The 23053-nt window shown below is 40.7% G+C and overlaps 1 protein-coding gene across 1 annotated transcript in view; it reads left to right on the top strand.

Moving 5' to 3' along the window:
* Positions 1 to 1939: 1939 nt before the first annotated feature.
* DNER (delta/notch like EGF repeat containing) overlaps positions 1940 to 23053 on the top strand; it is a 96797-nt gene continuing 75683 nt past the window's right edge. The window contains exon 1 of the mRNA XM_015871494.3: positions 1940 to 2293. Within this exon, the coding sequence (XP_015726980.2) occupies positions 2063 to 2293 (231 nt within the window). The 5' untranslated portion in view covers positions 1940 to 2062. The remainder of the gene's footprint in view (positions 2294 to 23053) is intronic.

Here is a 23053-nt window from a genome sequence, read left to right as displayed (position 1 = left end):
TAGATGCTAGAATTTGAATTGTATTATGTCTAATAAGTGTAAATGAAGCAGACAGCTTGAATCCTTGCTGACTATTTCAATTAGCAATTTGTTTGTGGAAGGCTGACTAAAATTATTTAAACTATGTGTATCAGAACATTAAAATGCATAAAAAGGCACAGCATTTTAGAGAAGATTTAGATAATTACCTAAGCATAATATTTTCTGTTGTAGAGTTAAATATTTATTTATGGAAATGAAATTTATAATGCAAACATTGGTTATATGTTCTGTAAAAAAGAGAGGAGCACAGGTGACATGCTGACGCCCTGCTTTGTTGGATGTGTTTAGTAGTTTAATTTTCCAGTTGTTCTCTTCTGCATGTACCACGATCCTACATCAACACAGCTCAGTATCTGGCCCAGCTGTCAGTCTTGAAACCACTTTTGTCCAACGCTTACTTAAGCATATGATGTATAAGACATAGGCTGGAGTTCCATCAAAATTAGTGAACCGTTTGGGGGTACAAAGAACAGGAGCTCAGATGTCCTGTCCTTTATAAAGGTCAGCCAGGGGAGGAGCTTGAGCCAAGACAAAGAGGTGAGGTTAGAGAGCAGAACACCTTCCCAGCTTGCACTGGTGATTTGCTCGATGAGTTGGTCAGAGAACGCTACAAAACTCACTGTTAACAACTGTCTTTGAAAGGCTGCATGGAGGGGGGGAAGTCCTGGGAGACTGCAAAAGGGCCAACATCTTTTGGCTGAACAGGAGGACTCAGAATTACAGCACAGCTGCTTTAAAATCCAGTGCCACAGAATTCCAGGCTGTACGTAGCAGCCATTTTCAGAGCACTGAGAAGGCAGCAAGGAGACGAGGAGCAGCTTCTGCAGACTTATCAGCAACAAATCATGTCAAGCCACGTTATTTTCTTGTTGAACAAGGCAGTAGGTTTTGTGCAGTTTTCCTGGGCCAAAACACAAGGAGCCCTAATAAACGTTGTTAGAAAAAGGTGACCTTAAGGAGGAGATAGCTGTAATATAAAGAAGCAGCTTAATGCATGGACTGCCTAACTTTGTATCCCCGCAGTGCCTGCAGGTGGACGCAGCACCGACTCGCCGCCGCCTGGGACCGACGGGAGCTGGGTCGGCTCCATCTGAGCGGCCAGGTGAGTTCGGAGCGAGGCGAGCGGAGCCGGCAGGGGGAGCCAGCGCGGCACAGATGTGAGGCTGGAAGGTACCCGGCGTAACCCAGCAGCAAGGCGGCTCGTCAGGTAACGGAACAGCGACGGGAGTTCACCGCAGGCTGCTTGCGGGGCTCCACTACGGCGTCTGCCCCTCCTGCACTCCCGGCTCCATCGGCGTTGCCCGTCATTTCTGGCCCTGATGCGCCTTCAGCCATTACTCGCAGTGGTTTGAACAGGCTGTGCCCCAGTGCTGCCGCCAACGTTAGTTGCTACGGGTTGTAATACTTCTGCCGAAGCAGCTGCCCGGAAGGTCGGGAAATGCAGCCAACCTTCACGCTGTCTGTTATCTGCTTCGTGAAGAAAACACAGAAGTTCACTTTTAAAAGCTTTTTATTTCCCCGTTCTTTATGCTATCTTCCTCTCCTTCGGCCCTTACTTAGCTCTAGTAGTGGCGAGATGACACGTGTGAGCGATGCAACAACCAAAAAGCGAACGCGAAGTTCTGCACCAGGATTTGATTTACAGGGGTGTGCGCTGAGCCCAGGGCGGCTCTTCTCCCGTCCTCCCCCCCCCGTGCCGCAGCAGCAGCAGCAGCAGGAGGGCCAGGCCGGGCCGTGCACGCTCTGGCTCTCGCTCTCTGCTCCCGCTGCCCCGCATCCTCGCGCCCCGCCCCGCGCCGTTGCATCCCGGCTCCGTGTCCGGGCGGCGCTGCGGGCGGGCGGCTGCCCCCTGCCGGGCGCGGCGGCCGGCTCCTCCCCGCCCAGTCCCCGCCCGCACGTTGCCCGGGGAACGGGGGGTAGGGAGCAGCCGGGCGGCCGCCGCCTCCATCCATCCCTCCATCCGTCCCCTCCTTTTCTGCCCGCCGGTGCCCGCAGCGGAGCTGCACCCGCCCCGGCCGCCATGCCCCGAGCCGCCCCGCCGCCGCTGCTGCTGCTGCTGCTGCTCGCCCTGGCCCAGCGCCGCTCCTGCCTCCCCGGACCGGCCACGGCCGCGCCCCCCGGGTCGGACCCGTGTCTGAGCCGGCCTTGCCGCAACAACGGCACCTGCCTCCCCGCCGCGCCCCGCCGCCTCCCGTCCGCGGCCGGTTACCGCTGCGTCTGCCCGCCGGGCTTCGGCGGCGCCTCCTGCCAGGTAAGGGCGGCCTCCGCGCCGCGTCCTCGCGCCCGCCCCTGCCCTTGGGCGTCCCCGCGTGTCTGCGGACGGCTCCGCTCCGTCCTCGGTCCGCCTCGCCCCGGCCGCGGGTAACAACGTGTCCGTGCCGGCCGCGGGACGCGCATCGGGGCTACAGCTCTGCCCCGGCCGGGGGTGCGCTGCCCGCCGCCGTGGGGGTCAACTGGGGGAGCCCCAGCGGTACCGTCTGAGGGCGGTCGTTGCGGCACAGCCGGCGCTGTCCCTCGGTTCGGTGTCGGTGGTTTCACGGTGGAAAGAATCGTCCTCGAAAGCTGCCCCTAACGCCGCCGCGTCTCGGTGCGGTGGGTCGCGCGGTGCAGGGGCTCCTCGGGCTGCTGCCGCTCCGAGAGCACGGGGAGCTGATGGCGTCAAACTGCCTTTCTACACGCGCGGTCACAGCGGAGTGCAGGATAATCTAAAATCGCGTCGTCACGTGAAGGCATCTTGTTGTTTGGGCTGTAGCTCTAAGGAGGGAATCGTTGTGGTACCGCGTTCAGAAACACAGAAGAACTTTATCTTAAATCTGGGGAGAAGCGGGTGCGGGCACAGCGAGCTTTGGGCCCTGAGCGGTGTCTGCGGGGAGCGCTCTGTGCTCCGAACCGCTCCAGTGTAAGAGCTGATCATGCGAGGAAATACGCTTTATTATTATTACTATTGTTTTGAGGGGGTGAGGGGCTGCGGGGAGGAAGTAGGAATGGGGGGTGATGTCGTAGTTTTTCCTGGTTACCGCGTACCTAAATCGTACAGTTGAGTAGATGGGAGATCGCGTTCCGTGAGGACTCGCCGTGCAGGTGAAGTCAGAAGGAGCAGCGCTGCGCTCCCGGAGCGGCTCCATTGGGTCCGTGCAGCAACGAAAGTGAAAATATTAACGCTAATGAGATTCTGTAAAATCAGAGATTAAAGTGGATTAAATAGAGTTCTCTTCGGCTAATTTTAGCTGTCGGCCTCCTAAGAGTTTAGCGCGCTTCTGTCACTACAAAGAGAAAGAGAGCGCTGCGCCTTTGCTCCTGCTCGCCGCTGTTAGGCTCCAGCATCCACAGCCATGACTGAAAGATTAATGACCCTTTTAAAGACTTTGTAAAATGGAACGCTTGCTGGCATCCCACCTCCTGCGAAGTGTTGTGTCTGGGGAGCCGGCTTTAATTGTTTCTTCAATACCGAGCGAGGCAAAATTTTCACAGCGGTTTTATTAACTAATGAGGAGAGGCTCACAGCGCTGTGCGTTTGGTTTCTTTCTATAAAGTACTGAGCAACGACTCTTGTTACAGGAACCGATAAACAAATGGATGCCACTTCTGGCTATTGTGTCAGCAGCTGAAGCGTGGGCATCAACTCTGAAATGTTAATAGGGTTTTGAAATGTAACCTCAATTAACTAGAGAGCAGGCAGGTTATTACTTAGTACGTAAGGAGATAACATAAGCACCTTGCTGTTATCCACAGCTGAGGTTTTGCTCGTTTTATCAAAACTGAACGTGAATGAATATTGTATGGATGCATTAATTCACGTGTTTCGCTGTTATTCAGATGGAAACAGTCATGTTCACTGATCCAACAGCGACAAATAAAAGGATTTTTAACCCTGTAGTGATATGAAGAAAGCTACGGGTTAGACCAAGTGGGTCAGTGGGATGTATTTAGAGAGGTTACTTCTGAGGTTGTTATTGGGCAGTTGGACTTGGGAAGGCAAATACCCAGAGGGAAAAAGGAGCAGTAACGGCTGTGCTCCAATACCCGGATCATAGGAGGTAAGTTAAGTTTGTTGAAACTGGAGTTCTTTGGAGTCTCGGCTGCGAAAAAAAGACATTTACTTTTGTGTTACTTCTTGTAGGGAAGGCAACATCTCTCTCCTTCTCAATAGGGAAGAAGGCATTCCCATTAAGGCATAGAATGGAAGAAAAAGGTTCTAAATGTGCCTACAAACTAACAGGTGCAATGAAATTATTAAGGTAGAGAGACTGATAACAGCCAAAAGATTTTGTCATTGAAGTTTTTCCTGTGACTGTGATGCACTGGATGATGCTGATGCTGGAATGGGGAGAGAGGCAACAAATAATGTCATCACATGCATGAGATACTTCTAAAGGTTAAGATAGAGCTTCTCAATCACCAACTGAAGTATTCAATGTGGCCTTAATCCAATTCTATGACCTTGTGTTATAGTTGTTTTGGTAACTCATTATTTATATAACAAAAGTGATCTTAGTATATCCACACTATGCATTATGCTTGTTTGTATGTATCAAGTTTTTGAGGGCTTGAATATACTTTGTTTGACAAACTTCTAGATTGTTTTGTTAAGGATGGTTTGGTTTCATGTTAATGGCGACAGGGGGATGGTTGGGCTGGATGATCTCAGAGGTCTTTTCCAACCGTGGTGATTCTATGATTCTATGTTGTGGGACCTTGCTGTATTTTAACTCTGCTTCTTTTCCTGCATGTGATCTTTTCCCCCACTTCTCTGTGCCGTATTTCTTTGTCTATGTGAAGAATAAATAAAATCAGTGTGTTGAGGGATCTTAAACTTTGGGCTGAGCAGAGAAATCACACGTATTTGAATGAAAGTGAACAAAAATTGCAGTGAATTTGGGTGCCTTTATGCAGGAATTAGGAACTGACCAATTCTCAGCTTTATACTGAGAACATTGGATTAAATAAATTGAAATAACTTTATTGGCTGTCATGTGGTTCGTGCTGACACACTCCTTAAACTTTTACATGTGTTTTCTTTTAAAATTCATCTTTAACCCTCATTTCTAACTGCTGGTCTAATGACTCTTCTGCTATTTTAAATCCCATGTATAACCCAATACAATTGTTCTCAGTCAGAAGAGTTTTGTGTAAAAATTGATCTGTGTTGGTGGCTTTCATAGTAATTATAGAGGCATGAGGTGCAAACTAAACAGAAAATGAAAAACTTCATGGTAAACTTGGTTATTTGCTTAAAAATCTGAGCACACAGTTCTTTGCTGTGTGCTCCGAATGCTGTGGAGCTGTGGACTCTTTTACTACCAAGAGCAGTGTGCTGGCCGCTGCTGCAACTGCTGTTGGTTTAGTGTTGAAATAAGTATTTTAGTAGCAGTAAGAGAGGGATTATTATTTCTTGACTCAGTGGTCTAATGCTTCTGAATAAATAGCATGAAATTTTGTCGGCCAGGTTATTTCAGGTTTCACTGGACAGTGCTGTGAAAAGGGGCATCCTTTAATCTAACTGCTAAATCACCTTTATGTCACTACCCTGATTAATTCTTCATGTGCTCCTGTTTTCTATTAAGTCCTGACATCGCTAATGAAAGGTCTCTAAATAATCCTTCTCAATGAGTTCTATAGCATATTTAAAAAGCTATTATTTCTCTGTTCTCGTTAATGAAGGGCATATTCTTAGATTATATGTCTATTGTGATGCAAGTGTTTTGCTAGTGGCCACTCTGTTCTCTCTTCTGTCTTTAGCAAGTTGTGCGGTTAGTGGAAGCCCTGGAGCCTTGCTTTGTCTGAGTGCAGTTGGGCTTTAGTTCTGAGCTACCTGGTCACTTCCTGCTGACTGACTCTGAACTCTCACAGTGCTTTTGAGTTGATGAAGTTAAATATTTACATTGACGCTTGTACTGTGCACGAAAAGTGGCTGTGTGAGCTCAGTTTGCTTCTCTTGAAGAGGAAGCTCAGTGCCATCTTCAGCTTCTTAATGGGTGGCTATAGAGAAGGGTGGAGCAAAGCTGTTCAGAGGTGCAGTCACTACAAGGACGAGAAGTGGCAGACATACATTAGAGTAGGGGAAGTTCTGTTCAAATTGAAGAAAAACATTTCTTGCAATGATGGAGGCCAAGTGCTGGAACAGATGCTTGGAATTGTTGTAGAATCTTCTTCCTTGTAGATTCAGGGCCTTGAGGGGCCAACTGCCCCAACGGCCCGACTGTTTGATTCTCCACTGAGTTAGAGAATCCCTCATGCCCCTTCCCACCTACAACATTTTCTGTGAGTTTTTGTGCTATTCAGATACCTCACAAACTGTGACATCAGCTGCCAGGCAAACAAATGAATTTCTACAAGCTGGTTATCAACAGCTATGGGGTATGGTAGCACAAAACAACTGAAAATGAAAAATAATTTAGCCCACATTTTATTTAAGCTGTTTTAACTTTTTTTTTTTTTTTTTTAAATTATTTTTTCCCTGCAATGGTAGTAAAAAATATGTTTTCAGTCCAGAGTTCTCGCTTTTCAGATCAGCATTTTGAAGCATATTGTGTGACAATTTGTAAGAGAAGTATAATACAGCAATTTCCAAAGCAGTTGTTCAGGAGTTGTGCTGTAATTCTTGCCATGGGATCTAAAGAAATTATTCTATGTTTCTGTAGAATAAAACTGGAGTGATTTAATAACCCAGATTGTTTGGGTATTTTTGCCTGTACACTTCACTGCTGTGAATCTTTGTGGTCTGTTTCAGTCTGTTGAGATGCTCTCAAAATTAAGTATCCATTCAAGATGGTTCTTTGTTAAGAGTTAGTCTGGTCAGTTAAGAGCCAAATGAGCAGTGCTCTGTAAAACTCCATCCTGTAAGAAAAACTAATAACTGTTGGATTGACTTTCTTTTTTAAAAATTTTGATGATCATTAAAGATTTTAAAGAAACGGGTCAAATGTAAAGTAGTCAAATAACAGCAGAAGCTGTGCTGACCAAACATGCTTCAACTTTTTCATCTAATTTTTCATCATATTTTTTTATTTGCTTTGATCTGAATGACTTTGCAATGTTATCTGCTTAAAACCTACAATTGTTTTACTTTCCATTGAAATACTTAAACTTGATATTGCTATTTGTATATCTGTAGCTTTGAAAATGCTTTTTAATGGAGCAGACTCACTATTTGCTAGGAAAATAACAGGAGAATTCTTTATCTTGAATACAAGATAAGAAACAGAATATAGATGGTGAAGCAAAGAAATGAGAATATTGCTCAAACAGTGGAGCTGTATGACTTGATTTGGTATTACAGGAGGCAGTTCCCCTCTCTTTGAGGACTCTCATAGGATTTTTCACATATTGCCTGTAATGGAAGTACTACTTTGAGATTATTACATCCAGAGGTGGCATTTAGGAGGATTTCAGCTTCATTGTGTGATCAGACCAGATGTCTTAGAAGATGATGAGAGAAATTTCATTTAAATAGGCTAACATGAGTCTGTGGAAAATAGTGTCCACATAGCTCTAAAGAGAGCTGAGGTCTTAATTGGCACGGAACGTTCTCTCATAGCTCACACTGTTGTTACTAAACATCAAGTCTGCCATTTATTCCTGGTAACATTTTTGGCTGTCATACTTTCATGTTCCAATGAATCTCACAGATGAATTGCGTGGAAAAAAATCATTTTATTAGCTTTTATTTTCTGTCTGTCAACTTAATTGAATTCCCTTGTCTGTGTGTGTGATTTTTTTCCTGTTAAAAGTGACTTATTCCATTCTTCTCTCTCTGTGCCTGTAATGAACACTGTATCCTTCCTTACTGAGCTGAATGGATTGAGCTGATAACAAATTCCTGTTGATTAACACTTAATCTAAATACAGTCTGTTGAATTCAATAATGCTGAATCCCATTCTTTATGTATGCTGGGAGGTTACCTGTTTTTTGACTACTGCATTTGAGGGTAGTCTTCAACAGTATTCCCCTTCCTTTGTTGCTGTTGTTAATGGAAGTGAACTGAGCTGTTCAGTTCACCTCTCCTAGTTGTGTGTGATTGTGGAGCAATATTTCTAAAATGAAGATATCTATTTTTGAAGTGCATCCATACCAACTGAGAGCACTCTGGCATAAGTAGGAATAACTTCATTGCAGATGTCTCAGTGGCATTTGGATCAAAATCTGAAGGCAAAAGCACTTCAATATGAGCATTGTACAGTATCATTTATTGTTTTAAATTGGCTCTCTACTTTCCAACAGAAGTTTTGCCTGACTTTCTGTTTTGATGTATTTTTGCCTATTTATGACATATAGGAATAATGTCAATACTAAAATAAATACCTCCTGGTCAGAACCTTCTAGCTCACCAATCTGAGCTGTACAAAACATAATTTCTAATTGGATTATTGGGGAAAAAATCTTCAATAGTAATACAATTATTGCAGTTTTCCAGCACTTTTGAACAGCAGAAATGCATTTGAAGATATAAATTAAGAAAAGTAATGCTTGCTTGATAGGAGAATTAATTACCTTATTCTGTTGGTAAAGTGTAGCCTTTCACGGGGAAGCACTCTTGCTTTCAAAAGCTGATTTGCAGTCCCCATGTAAGCAGCTACGCATACTACTGCCCCATATAGTTTTTCAGCTTTGCATTGTTTTGTTTTACATTTCAAAGCCTGTAGTAAGTGTAGCCATTGCACTGCATTATTCAGTATTCTGTTCTGCTGTAACACCGACTGAAGTGTACAGCTATGGAAGTGAAATAGTGTGACTATGGGCTGGAGAACCAGGACTTGGTGCCTGGGCTTCTCACTGCAAAACTTCTGCGTTCTTATATTTCTCGTCTATGATCTAAGATAACTGGGGGTCTGTAAGGCTGGTTTGCACACTGTAATTAAGCATTGTGTTTAAATGCTGGCCTGAATTACGTCAGTGGCACATCAGAATATATTTAAGTTGCACGGAACAAAAGCCTTACTGAAAACAAACTTTAAACCTTGAGAGTAATGTGTTCTGCAAAGCACTGGAGCTGGCACTCTACTGATTAATTTCCCTTTCTAATGTTCTTTCACTTGAGAAACAGAAGCCTTAGATCAGTGATCAGTATTACAAAGACTTCTGTAGCAAAGGCCGGTGTGAAAAAGAAGTTTTTGAAGGAGGTAAGAATGGGATTCTATTTGAGCATGGAAGTAGGGCTATTGTGCTGAGGTGAGGTTACTGAATATGGATGATTTGGGGAACTTTGTGTACTTGATGCATTAGTTGCAATAGCTGCCGTAACAAGATACGGTTCATTTTATTTACAACAAACCTCACTTTCAGTCCAGGTTGCCCTCTGTGATCCTTCGTACTGGACCTACCAAAACTAAAACGTGTTGACAAACGCACGAGAGAGAGAATCGTGTCTATAGAAGCCGTGATTACCCGGCAAGGAGACCCTTGTGCTGAGGTGGAGGAATGCTGACTAATCCTCACTGAGCATTAGTGCTCAACATGCAAATCATTTAAAGCTGCGCAGATAATGTCAAAAAGGAGCAGGAGCTTTTAGAACGCGGTGCTCTTCAGTGAGTGTTACTTAGTCCCTTGGAAGCAGGTTCTGGTAACTTCATGTACAAGGTAACAGGGGCAGAAATAGGACCCCGACAGAGTGGGGCAGTAGAAGTGATTAGAGGGTGTGGAAGGATTCGGATAACCTGGAAGAAACAACTGGTTGATGGCTTTGTATAGAGAAAGCCAAGAGGAGTCTGAATGAAAGGTAATCTTGTAGCAAGATCAGTGCTTTACAAATCAGACAAGGAGAATGAGGAGTTCTTCAGGGCAGCAGGTAGTTATCATCTAATGTGGCTAAAGGGAGTATATGGACGGTTTTCTACAGTTTTCCAGACCTGATATGTTACTGTTAATTTGTGAGCTAAGCACCTCCTGTGTTAAGAGCCCTAATTCCACTGTCTGTGATGAGAGAGATGTTTTCTGGCGCCTACTGTCATTATGGAGCATTAAAATTGTATTCTTGGATGTGGGTCTGAGCAACATTCTCATCTGAATATGGCTTGGAACTTCAGTGAGCAGAGTTATGTGAGGATTCCTGCCACAGGTACAGTCTGCAGGACAAAGTACTTATGTTCATCTTTAAGGCTACAGCACACTTCATGATGATGTCATGTGTAATAAACGAAGAAAATGGTGTTGAGTCCTCTGGGAAATTAACATGTTTAATTGAGGGAGGGACAAATTAAGGTTTAATTTATATAACTGTAATAGGACTCAAACATTAAAATTTGGCTGGTTATTGCCTCTTAAAAGTAGTGGAAAGGTACTGTGTTAAAGTGATGGATATGTTCGATAATTTTCTGAGGATGCAGAATGTGGCTGGTAAAGAACATGCTGAAGCATGGAGCATCTTGTTGAAGGACCACTTAAGGCTCCACGAAGATGGCTCTTAAAGGTGAAGTAAACTCAAGTCATTATGTTCACTTCTTCAAAGACAAAATAAGTTTAGAGCTAGTTCTCACAGTAACTATTTGAGCTTGGTTTTCTCAGTGTTCCTGCAATATGCCTGAGAACTTCTGTAAGGTGAGTGAACTCTGGAGCTGTGCTGTTTGCTTCCAAAATCCCTTCCACCCCAGCGAGATGTCATTCTTTGCAACAATTTGATGTTTTTTGCAGGCAAATGAGAAATCATAGTTCAGTAGTTACAGTGATTTTTTGCCTTTTCTGGATGGTTGACGATTTATAAGATGTGGGTAAACCCTGTGATTATTAAGTTCTGTTATCTGTGGTATGGAGCAGACCTCTGTAAGGGCCAAAATCTCTTTGTATTTAATTTAGGAATATATAGAATTTTCTGTTAGTAAAACATAGTAGGGAGTGATTTGGCCATACTTACTTAATGACACCTATGCTAGTTGATCTATGGAAATGACATAGGGTGTATGCAAATGCAGCATCTTTATTGCTTTCTGTCTTATGCAAATGCTTTTCACTTTGTGATCAGTACTGCAGCAACTTCCAGTGAGGGGCTTCTTGTTCTGAGGATACTTTTCAAGTATACATTTACATCCAGTTCTGTTTTGCACTCTCAGATGTTTTAAGCTCCATGCCTACAGTATGAAAGTAAGCCCTGTTTGGGCCCACCACAAGCAGCTGCTGGCTGATGGAAGCTCTTCCAAGCTGCTTAATACAGGGCACAGCAGTTGTGTGATGCTAGGAAATATTCAAATTATTCTAGACTTTTTAATTTTTTTCTGTAACTTTGAGGGCAGAGCTGCATCTCAGAGCTTCAGGGTGCTGAGTTCCAGGTCTTTGAGCAGAACGTTACAGAGGGAGGCTTTGCTGGAAAGCTTCCAGCATGAACAGATCTGTATCTTGGCCTTTTCAGATCAGAGGTGCCAGCACAAAACTCTTTGTACTCAACAAACTGGTGTTTTCTGATAAACAGTATGTTCAGACAGAAGTTTCTAACTCCAAGAAGCGCAGTTCAGTGATTTTTAGGGAGAAAATTTTCTCTAATTTTTCTTCTAATCTAATTTTGGAAGTGATTGTAAAACTGTAGAGTATCACTTGCTGATCTTCAGAGCTTATTTTTTTGTGGCATTTTGAAGTAGGTGTTATCTTTGTGTTTTTCAAGGGAATTGTAAAGGTTTTATGGTGATTTTTGGAAAAAAAAAATCACAAAAGCAAGACAGAAAAGATCTGGGTATTAATTTACTACCCATATTATTGTGATCACATTATTAATTCTATTAATGCTCATGCTAAAAACTTGATGTGTACCCCAAGAAGGCTGATTTCATCCTGGGATGCTTCACAAAGGGTGGCAGCAGGATGTGGGAGGTGATTGTCCCCCTCTGCTCTGCCATTGTGAGGCCCTATCTACAGTACGGTGTCCAGGTCCATTTCCCCCCTCCCCATCCTCCTAAGAAGGATGTGGACGTGTTGAAGTGGGTCTGGCGGAGGGCTGTGAAGATGAGCAGAGGGCTGGAGCACCTGTCCTATGAAGAGCTCAATGATCTTTAATGTCTCTTCCAACCCAAGTCATTCTATGATTTTGTGTTGCTCTACACAAGTTCACGTAAGAAGGCTTATGTGTGTTTATTGCATAGTACCACTACGTAAGTATGTATTCAGACAGATGTCTTAAAGTAGCTCATACTCCGCAAATTCATCAGCTTCTTTATCCTCTAGTAACTTGCTTGCGTGCCTGTATATTTATGGAAATACATGTCAATGAAACTAATTCTTAAAATCCAAAATTGCTGCCAGTTGGAGGTGGGATGAACAACAAATCATCATTTTGACAGAGCTGAGATGATGTAGGTGTTGTGTATTTGGAAGTTAAAAGTCAGTGGTTTACTTTCTTTAATAAAACATTTAGTTGTCTTTTCTGTACTTGCTTTTTCATTGCTCAAATTCTTTTTTTTTCCTATAAATCTCAACCTACCTCAGTCTAGCTGCTTTTCAGTTACTGACCTTCACCTGTGTCTAACTCTCTCTGTCTTCCCAGGCTTCTAACAAAATAAAAAAAAAATGTTTCATGGAAAAATTGCTGATGGAGTTTTTATTTCTTATTTTGAAGTAATTTGTTTTCTTTCATTCTAAAGGCAGTAGTGCCAATCCCAAAGGAATTAAAAGTGAGATAGGGATGTTTCAGTGCAGAAACTGATCTGGTTGCTGTCCCTGAATTGAGGGATGAGTAGAATATCAAGTCATTCATAGTCCCTTCAGGCCTCATGGAGTACATGGGATCGAGAGAAGTATAGAGTATGATTCTGTGTGCTTGCATTTATTATTTTAATAAAGATGACCTCAGAAAGAAAGGACAAAGTTTAAACATCATTGGCTGAATCTGGAGCTTGCATGACAGATAAACTGAAGCATTCGGTATAGACAGGCATAATAGAATGAAGAAATCAATAAATTCAGGCTTAATCACGCAGCACTTGTGGCCATGTTCTGGAATGTGGCAGTTAAAGATGCTTTGATTTACGTACTAAATATACTCTGAGCAATGGAAGAGTTCACTGCTCTGTTTGCTAGTGTTGAAGTGAAGAACTAGGTCCTACTCTGTCATTCTCATGTACAGCAGTGCTCCAGAACCACCATGCTGCCCTTGCTTTGGCCTTCTCAGTGTTTGGAATAATGTAGAAGATACTATAGCTGGATGAGTGTAGAGTTACCAGTGACTAGGAGAAGGCAGTATATTTGAAATTATTTCTACATATGATTTTTCTGGTTTTATTCTACCCTTATAAGAATGATAACTGTTCAGTGCCTGGTTCTTGCAAGGCCCCTAAAAGCTGAAGAAGCCCGATGGCTTCTTTTCTTGCTCAAATTGCATTTTTATTTCAGTACAGACAATTCTTTGGCTAAAAGCAAAAGTGATAGTTGGTGAATTCACATACTGAAGCTGAGAGAATTTGACTGTGACCTTATCTTCTGCACCTGCTTGTATTACAGGTCTGAAAAAAATGCGTTAACGATGCTGCAGTGTTCCAGGTGTTCCTTTATCTTTCTCAGACATGTGGGTACAAAAGGACTGTGAATTTCCGTGTTCCTATTATAAGTTGTGTACCATTGTTCAAGTGGATTCGGCAACCCAAATTATTTTTACAGCTGTCTGTATGGATTTCTAATTTTTACACCTTCTTTAAACAGCCTTGGGCTATAATGCAGATATTTAGACATCTGGCATAGGATGACATAAAAATAGTAATAGCATAGATAAGATAATAAAAGTATATTAAATGTTGCCATTGCAATATGAACTGGAATACACAAGGATTAGATTTGTGACCAGGATGATGTCGCTTATTAATACGTAGCATATGAGCTGACCATATTCATTTGGTGGACTATTTGAATGTTCTCAAATTACTTGAGTTAAAGGCAGAATCAGTCTCATTTACATATTTCTAATTTAAGTGTAAGGAACTGGTTTTGAGGTTGTAAAGTTAGATGCAAAATATAAGATTATTTTAATTGTTGCTCTTATTTTAGAGAAAAAGTTTTTTGTTTTCATTGCTGATGGTTTTCCAAGTGTATCAATACTTTATTCTCTCTTTTCTGTAGCAAATGTGATTTGCTATAAATGACTGAAATGCTATGGGTTCTATTACTGTGCTGTGATTCAGCTTCTTGCTATCTTCTAGCTAAATACACAGCATAGTATCTTAACTCAATGCACCTTTGTACACTCTTTGGAAAAGATTTAGAGAAACTTACTGTTGAAGCTGTGATTGATTATTCGGGTTCCCTGAAATGACCTCATTTTTTTCCCCATGGCAAGACAGGGGGTTTTAGCTACATGTTTAGTTGTAGCAAGGTCTTCATTTAGTCCTCCTCCATGAACTGTTCATCTGATTTGTCTTAATTTTTTTGGGTTAGTTCTGTGCCCCTGGAAATGTTTCCCTCTGTAGTCAATAAACTTCTGAAATTCTCAGTAAGCTCTTCTCATTATCACAAAACATTTTTCCTCTGTAGCTGTGGGCACACCAAAGGCACACTTCACTTTTGCTTATATTGCAGGTTTTATTTATGCACCTGGGACAATGCAGAAGGTCTTCTGTCTTCTACAGGTTAATTTGCTTGACCTCCTCATCTGCTTGTATGTGTTTTTGGAACCATATACAGGAGAGCATGGTGCACTGCTAAAACTGTGGTGGGGCTTTTTTCTGTTCGTATTCTACTTTCCATTCCCTTTGTTATTGGGAAATAGCATGTTCCACATGGAAAAATAATCTCAGGGCACTGCTGAGGGTCATGTGGAGTCATCTACATTTGTCTACATAGAGCCAAGCTTTATTTAGAATGGCTAATGCTGATCAGGAGCTAACAGAGCTCCTGACTCCCTGCCAATTCCATGCACAATTACTCTGGTCCCTGGAGTGTGGTGCCGAGGCACTGCAGCTGACTGGTAATGCAGCATCATGCCAGAATTAACCCTGCTGAGCCAGCTCCAATGTTTTCCCTTCCACAATCTGGTTAATTTCCACCCTGAAAAATCTGCTAGCAAGCAAAAATCAAGCAGAATCATAAAACTGTCCACATGAAATTCCTCTCATTATGTATGGATATGGTCTAGTTCTAATTTTGTATCCTAGGAGCATGTTCCTTTCTAATTACAGTAACTCACAGCTGCAGAAATCTTTTTCTGTTCATCGCTGCCTGGCTGCTCAGTCCTTTTGCTCCCAGCTGAATGGCTACAGATTACAAAAGTCAGTAATTTAATGTCAGCAAATCACCTCCTTGGGACGTGGTTGAAGTCAATAAATCTTTCTTGGCTGCTGGGTTTTGCAAATAATTTTTGGAAGGTGGAATCATTTTTGAGGGATGTAGATTTGTGTCTTTTTCTCCTTCCTCCTTCCCCTGGATCTCACACCAATGGGGGCTTCTGTAAACTGGTTGCTGCACAGAATGACCCTTCTCTGGGTGAATCTCCTTACAGTCTGCAGATGCATTTCCTGAGAAGAAGCCAGTCTTGGTGTGCAGTGGCTCAAACAGCCTCACTGTGGGTAGACCGGAGCCACACTGGACATAGACAAAGTAGATTTTGTACAAGCCTGTGTTACATGCAGTACGTTTAGTTGCAGAGGATCTAGGTTGGCTGAAGTGCCACAGAACACAAGTGCTTATAATGAGCTTTGAAAGCTCTCATGTGCTCAAAGAATGTCTTAGCATTTGTTTATTAATTAGCAAATTAGAAATACCTCACAATTTTTAAACAAATTATTCAACATTTAGGAATGAGGACATGATATATGTGCATGTAAGATGCAATTAATTAGATAAGCAGCTTTGTATAGGTATACCTTGATAGCCATTGATAGTCTCTGTTGATATCAAACAGTTCTGAACTTGAGGTAAGAACTGTAGTCAAAAATTATCCTTAATGGTCACGTATTTCTGAGTGTATCTATTCTGTAGGAAAATAGATCAAAACTGAAAGTAGATTAAAGCTAAAGAAATCATAGTTTCTTAATTTTGGGTTCAGTAACTGATGTGGTTTGGTTTACAATGTCCGTACATCAGTCAGTGTCCTGGCAATATGTCTGGGACGTCTTTGACAGGACTTCCTACTTCTATGTCAGTTCAGCCCTTTGCCCAATTGGTAAGACCTGTATAAGTATCCATTATTATCTGTTTTGAGGATGGTCCCAACAGACCTCTGGTGCCTATCTAGGGGAGTCACCAAATAACCCTTTTATTTCCATAACTGTAGGTGTCTATGAGGTTGCACTAAAGTACATCCTACTCATTAGTCTTTGGCTCTTTAAAACTGCCCTAAGCAATTCAAGATTCATCCTGAATATGAGTGGCTCGTTATTTACACAAGCTCCTGTTTATCTGGCTTCTAAAATTTAAGTAACAGTATTAAAATTGTTCTGTGCTGCAGTGAAAAACACTGAATGAAAAGCATTTTTAATTTATCTTGAGCTGTAATTAAACTTTCTTTGAAATCCAAAATCTTATTCCTGTAATAAATGTGCTCCTTTATCCATCTGTTTTTCCATTTTGTATGTACGTACAATTCTGAAAAAACAAAGCTTCTCTTTTGCTGTTAGAAATAGATCCCCGTGGTAATGATAAGTGTCAAAAACAATTGGATTCCTCTAGAGAAAGATTACAACGTTAAAGAATGGACACTGTATATTTTCTTTCTCAGATCAATTTTCTTTGGGGAATTACTGTTGTTGGCTTAACTGAGTGGTTGAAAGCTTAGTTAATTTTTTTTAGGAGTGAAATAAACTTTCTCAGAAGTAATTCATCGCTTGGGAGAATTACTCACAAGCACCGATTATACTGTTGTCCCTAACGTAACTTATCTTGCAGACTTAAGATAGAATTGAAAGCGTTCATTTCATTTTGATTGTCTAGAAGTATTAATGTGATGCCTTTTTTATAGGTGTATTTTAAAACCTTTGGGCAAGTTAATGTTGAAAACTAAGTTTTACATATTCTCTTTATTTTAGAAGACAAACTGCATGGTCCGAAATTGCATGAGTCTCATTAGGAATCCTTGTTTTATTTCTCTGTGTTTGCCTGGCTTCTAAAGGAGTGGAAAGTAATCAGCACCTTTAGGTCTTAATCGTTCAATATATGTGTTACTCAATGCACGTGCAAAGCAATTAAATGATAGTGTATGGTCTGTACAACTTTGTGAGTTCCTGAGAAGAAACTAAAATAGTAAAAGCCAATAATAGAGAACCTGAAATAGGAATGTGGGACTATTCTTTCCAAAGCTTTTCTTTCCCAAGCTACACACAGTTCTTTTGATACTATCTTATGGAAATAAGATAGTTGCTAATATTGTGAGTCTTGTTGTATGCTCACCTTTATTACAAAATTTATTTAGCTATTTGTCTGGTGTGGCAGAGCACCTTTTCTGCCTGAGCTCTCCAAAGTAAAGCTGTTACCAGCTTGCTTAGTGGCACGTTTATTTGAGTCAGCATCAAATTAGTTCCCATGCTGGTCAAAGATGATCCATGACAACAATCCCACCCATAAGAGTTGTCAAATTGGTTGGCTCTTCCCATGATCAAGAGAGAGTTCTAGTGGAGAACATTCTCGTTGCCACCCTATTGCGTGTGCTGTGCCTGTGGGCCTCCTGACCTGCTCTGTGTCCTTCAGCCTGGGTGAGGCTGCTTACAGCTCTGCAACTGCTCTGAGCTCCCCCAGGTTCAGCAGCTGCTGCTGCATGGCCACCAGCCTGGGAGTGGGAGGTGGCAAGGCTGAGAGCACCTCACTGCTTGTAAGGATGCAGTCGTCAGCAAAGTGTTTCAGTCTAGGTCATGCTGTCACCTCCTGACATGAATTCTCATTGTACTGTAGAGAGTCTGCACCCTTTCTTTCCAGTCGCCTGAAGTATCCATGCCACATTATTTGTACTTCAAGATGGGCTCAGCTAGTAAAACAAATATAATGTGACCTTTTATGCTGAAATAAATGGAAAAAGGTTTAAAAAATTAAGTGTAAGATGGAGTCTGAAGGTTCTCTAACTTGTTTGTGAGTAGGAGAAAACAAGTGTTTTTTGCCAAGTTTCTTTGATCATCACTGTAAAAACTATGTAAAAACAGTAATGATGGGTCATTCTGATATTGCTGCATTCAAGAAGAGAAAACAAATCATTTCCTTTTGTAAATTAACAGATGATTGAGATTTCAAACATTTAACCATTTAATCTACATTGCACTGATTTCAGGAAGTTTTGGGCGTATGCTTCATTGCGCATGAAGGGCTTGCTTTACATTTTGGGAAGTCAAGATGGGGAGAAGGGAAGAGTTACGCTACTTTTCTGTAGGTCATTCTGACTGTAAGGCCTCCTGTTTATTTCCAGGTACAAAAAGCTCAATAACATTTAGTTGAATAGAGCAAACTCTCAGTCACAAAACACTGTTTTTCAACAGTCACTACCATTGGCTGTGCATTTTCACTAGCGATGAAATGTTTTAGCTTGCACATCTTTCAAGTATACTAGGATTGCTTTTGGCCCCAAAGCATATGTATTTCACATACATATATATGAAAAGACTTTTTTGAACATGAAAACCAGTCTTTCTGATTTCAAAAGTCCATGTTAATGTTTTGAGCTCTTAAGTGTGCTTTACTGTCTTGATGTCTAATTAAAGACTTAAACATAATTGGCAAACTACTGCTTACTTCTTAACCCCCGCTAAAAGTACGAGTATTACTACGCTCTACATTATCTTCATTAAATCTTAAAGCAATTTGCATCCTGCATGCCTTCTGACGCTGCTACACTGAGGTAGGAAAGCTCCCAGTTTTATTGCTGTTCTGACTGACTATTGCAATCTTAATTGCTTTGGGTTTCTGGTAATAATGCTCTGTTCTTCTGTTTATCTATTTTCTTTCTGCTTTTGAGTAGATAGGCACAGCATTCAATTTTAACATTCTCTAATACTGCATCAAGTTTGACAAGCACAGTAGGTAATTAGATTGTAGCAAATATTGTTAATAACTTTATAACAGAATATTTGCATATGAGTTGAGATCTTGCTGGTTACATTAGACCCAATTGTTGTATCATATTTCTAATTAAAAATAATAAAAAAAGAAAATCAGTGAAGGTGTCTTTGTTAATTGGGGAACATTTTCTGCTGTTTTGTTTTGGTTTCATTAAAAAATAAATGGACCTACACGTAATATTCAATAGACAATGAATTCTCAATTATGTAGAGTGATATGAATAGACACAGGGAAATCTGGCATTATAATTATGTAGAAACTGAATCCAAATATTTGTCTGTCGCCACTATGTGTACTTTGCTTATTAAATTGTGTATGGTTGCTCTTAATTATTTGTAGCTAAAGAAAAAAAACTTTGAAAAAGTTTGAAAAAAAACTTTGAAAAAAAAGAACTCTTTGGTTCTTATTGCCAATGAGCTGGACAGTTTGATGTTGAAAAGAAACTGTTGTAACTGAATAGCGCCCTGTAGGTGATTTCTGCTTATGCAATATTTTCGTAGCGGGGATTGTTGTTTCACATTGAACTCTGGGTAGTTTCAATGGCGTACATTTTTTTTTGCACCCTTAAAAAAGAATGGCCATTATTTTGCATGATATGACAGCAGTTGAGCAGAAAAAGTTGTGTGAATCTGTAGAGAAAAAGAGTTTTATTGATGTAATGCAAGTGAGAGAATGTAGATTCATGAAATTAGAAGTGAAGTTGATGTGGGACAGGACTGAAAACATCACCTTGACCTATGTTCTCTGAATGCATTTATTTTCATTTTTGTTGTTTCAAAAGGCACATGTTAATATTTTTGAAATTGAATATAGTAGCATCTCGTATAACAGCATGTTTTCTGAAAAACTAAGTTCTCCTGTGTGGGAGGAGTTAACAGGGATTTTCGGAAGCTGCTATGCTCATGATCAGAGGCAGTTAAGTACAGTGTTGTCTTGTTCTTGCTCACAGAGCATGCAGATTCTATTAGGAAAAGTGGGTCTTCAGTTACCTCTTCTATCATAGTATCAGGATTTGATTTCTCCCAGATGTATTGGTTCACATGTCAGGATCGGGCTAATTAACTGAATGGTCTAATAATGGAAAAGCAAACTCAGAGCAGTATTTACCAGCCTTGGGTAATGATGGCTACAGTTGTGGTTCTTATCACGTATAGTTGAAGAGCAGTAAGGGAGAGGTTATTTTTCAGCCCCAGGAACACTGAAATATAGGTCTTTTTATGGAAATAACTAAATGTGACAGCAAAACCTTTCAAATTTTGACTTCTTTTTTCCGCAGCATATACTAGCGTTTGTTGTGCTTTCCATCAGCTAGCTGTCCATTCTGCAGTGAATAGTTAAACACTACTAAATCTAAATACAAAACTTATTTTAATCCAGTGAACTATATTGGCTGTAGAAAAAATATGCTTTTAACTGCTTAGTTACTTTTCCATTTCATGTAGGCTGCATGATCGTTGTGTTTCAAACGATGCTTTTTTTTTCTATGCAGATATTTCATAGGGTATCTGAGGTAATTCTTTAGACACTTAAGCTCCAAATATAGAATGGCTACAATAGAATTCCAAATGAAAGCTCTGAGTCTGTTCCTACATGTTTTATTTAGCAGCTTCTCAATTTAGGATCACATGTTTTGGATTCCAGCTAGTTAAATTTTTATCAGACTTTAAGGACAATATTGCATACTAAGCTCTTACGTTTAGACTTTATGAAAGGTATTCTCCTGCGCAGCTGCTGAAAAGTGAAGTGTAATTTTTCTGAAGGTACCTCAGATAAAACTTATGAGTTATTAAGCTGTTTCTCTTGGATGCAGATTCCCATCTAGGTAATGATAATCAGCTAAGGAAAATTCATCTTTCTTGGGGAATATAATATGAAGCAGGCTGTATAAAGGATCCTCTAAAGCACTCATGTTGAGAGCTGTTCAAGCTGATTTATCTAGTAGAGAGGTGGAGTTTGCTTGTCAGATTTGAGTCATTTAAGCTCACTGCAATAATCTGCCAAACAATAATCTGAATTTACAATGCTGGTATCAACCAAACCCACCGTTTTGCTAATACTTCTCCAGATTATAGAAATTCATATGTGTTACAGCATATAGAAAACAGGCCATGAATGAGGATCCTGCCATACTCCTAGAAAGAATGATTCCTGTGTGAGAATTATTCCAGTCTGTCACAAAAGAAAAACGGGTGGCTTGACATGGAGATGTAGCAGAGCTTGCTCCAGCACGAGTTTATTGTCAGAATGTAGAAAAAAAAGTTAAATGCTTATTTCATGTGATATGGGCACAAAATATTTTGGACTGTGTGCAGAGTGTCTTGGGAAGCTGCATGTCTTGGGGCTAACAGCCCTCTTTGTCCTACATGCCCACTCTCTTGGCTTCACCCAGCAATACAAGCAGAGGATTTTGAAGGTGAAAGCTGTCTTTACTAGGTTTATATAAATTCCCATACAATGAGAATAACACATCTTTACAGTCACAATTTAACTTGAAATAACTATTTGAAAAACTGTTAGAGAAGAATCTTTGGACACAGAACCAATTTCAGTAACTTGGAATGACTTCTGAGTGTGGCCACTAACCAAATTCCATGGGAGAACTGCACGTGTTCTGCTCAGCTGATGCCAGTGACTTATGGCTTCTGTGGAAGTGCTATTTTCTGGTTCCTGTATTCTTACTTCTCAAGTTCTCAGAGCTGAATTACTATTTTTGGTTTTACCAGAGCACCAAGAGAAGCTTACCTTTATTCCTTTCTGTCTGACACATTTTCACATGGACAGATGAGTAGCCTTTTGAAGGTGCTTTGTCTGTGTTTTTTACCCTTCTATTTACGTAAACAAGAGCTTGTTTCTAGATTTGTCACACACAGTAATTCAAGCAATATATTGATAAATTTCAGGCTTGATTAGTAATTTTTTTTTCTTTTTTTTTTTTTCTTTCATGACAAAGAATTAAAAGATGCAAGGTTCCAACCTACCTGCTTTTTCTAGGAATAGCAGTCTGCTTGGTGGCTGATTACTAATGTGCAAGGGTAAAAGTGAGTGTGTGTTAGAAGTAGGGGGTGACAGAGGCTTTCCACTGTCAGTCAGTATTATTTTCTGCTTGTTTTCTTTGTTGGAGAGGTTTGTCAAGAGAGATTTTTTTTATAGACCAGCTCATTAATTCTTTATAAGCAAAATAATAATAATAATAAAAAACAAACAGAAAATACAGATAAAATCTAATTTGACATATTTTTTGTGAGGCACAAAAGCTTTCTTTTCAATATTCTGTGATGGCATGTACATAGATGACATTCATTGACATTCATATTATGATATAAGGCTACGAAGCAAAATGCACGTCGTGTGTCTGTTCTGGCTGAAGTTTGATGTTTTTAGGTTGTTGCTGTCACTGCTGTTTTGTTCTGAAACAGTGAACATGTTTACCTATCCTTCAAGTCATTTTTACTTTTAATTCCAGTTATTATCTTAGATATATTATTTAGAAAAAAGTGGAAAAGCTATTAAATAAGTGACAGATTTTATATGCTTCTAAAAACTGGAGAAACGATTCTTTATTGCACATTAAAAAAGGTCAGCAATTGTACATAAGTCAATGTTAGCTAACAACACCACTTACTTTACCTTTCACTTACTGATGACCCCAGCTGTTTTGACATGGATGAGTTTGTTATGGCTTCTGGATGGAAATACATGTGTAGTTGGAGGCTTTGGTGTCAGATGTAGTCAGTTTGTATAGACGCCTGGGTAAGACAGCTCATGTATGTAGACACTTAAAATACTGGTAGGTAAACCAAGAAATTCTAGCAAATTCCTCACTGCTGTAGCTGATCTGCTGTAGCTAGTTTGTATTTGTAATTTAACTAGGTACGGTAACTTACAAAGGGATGTGTGACTCTGTAGTGCAATGAAAATTAAATATCCTGCTTAAGGAAGCTAACACTGAAGGTCTCCAACCGTCAGTAGGAAAGGCACTCACTTGGACTTTGATAAACTTAGTTTAAATGTCTTCCTGATTAGTTTATAATTACCAATCTAAAATAAAATCTTAACAGTGAAGAGCTG

The sequence above is a fragment of the Coturnix japonica genome, chromosome 12 (genome assembly GCF_054131305.1).
Source record: "Coturnix japonica strain WE chromosome 12, WE-NBRP24, whole genome shotgun sequence".
Lineage (NCBI taxonomy): Eukaryota > Metazoa > Chordata > Aves > Galliformes > Phasianidae > Coturnix > Coturnix japonica.
The sequence above is the reverse complement of the archived record's forward strand: the minus strand, read 5'-3'. Positions and strand labels throughout refer to the sequence as shown.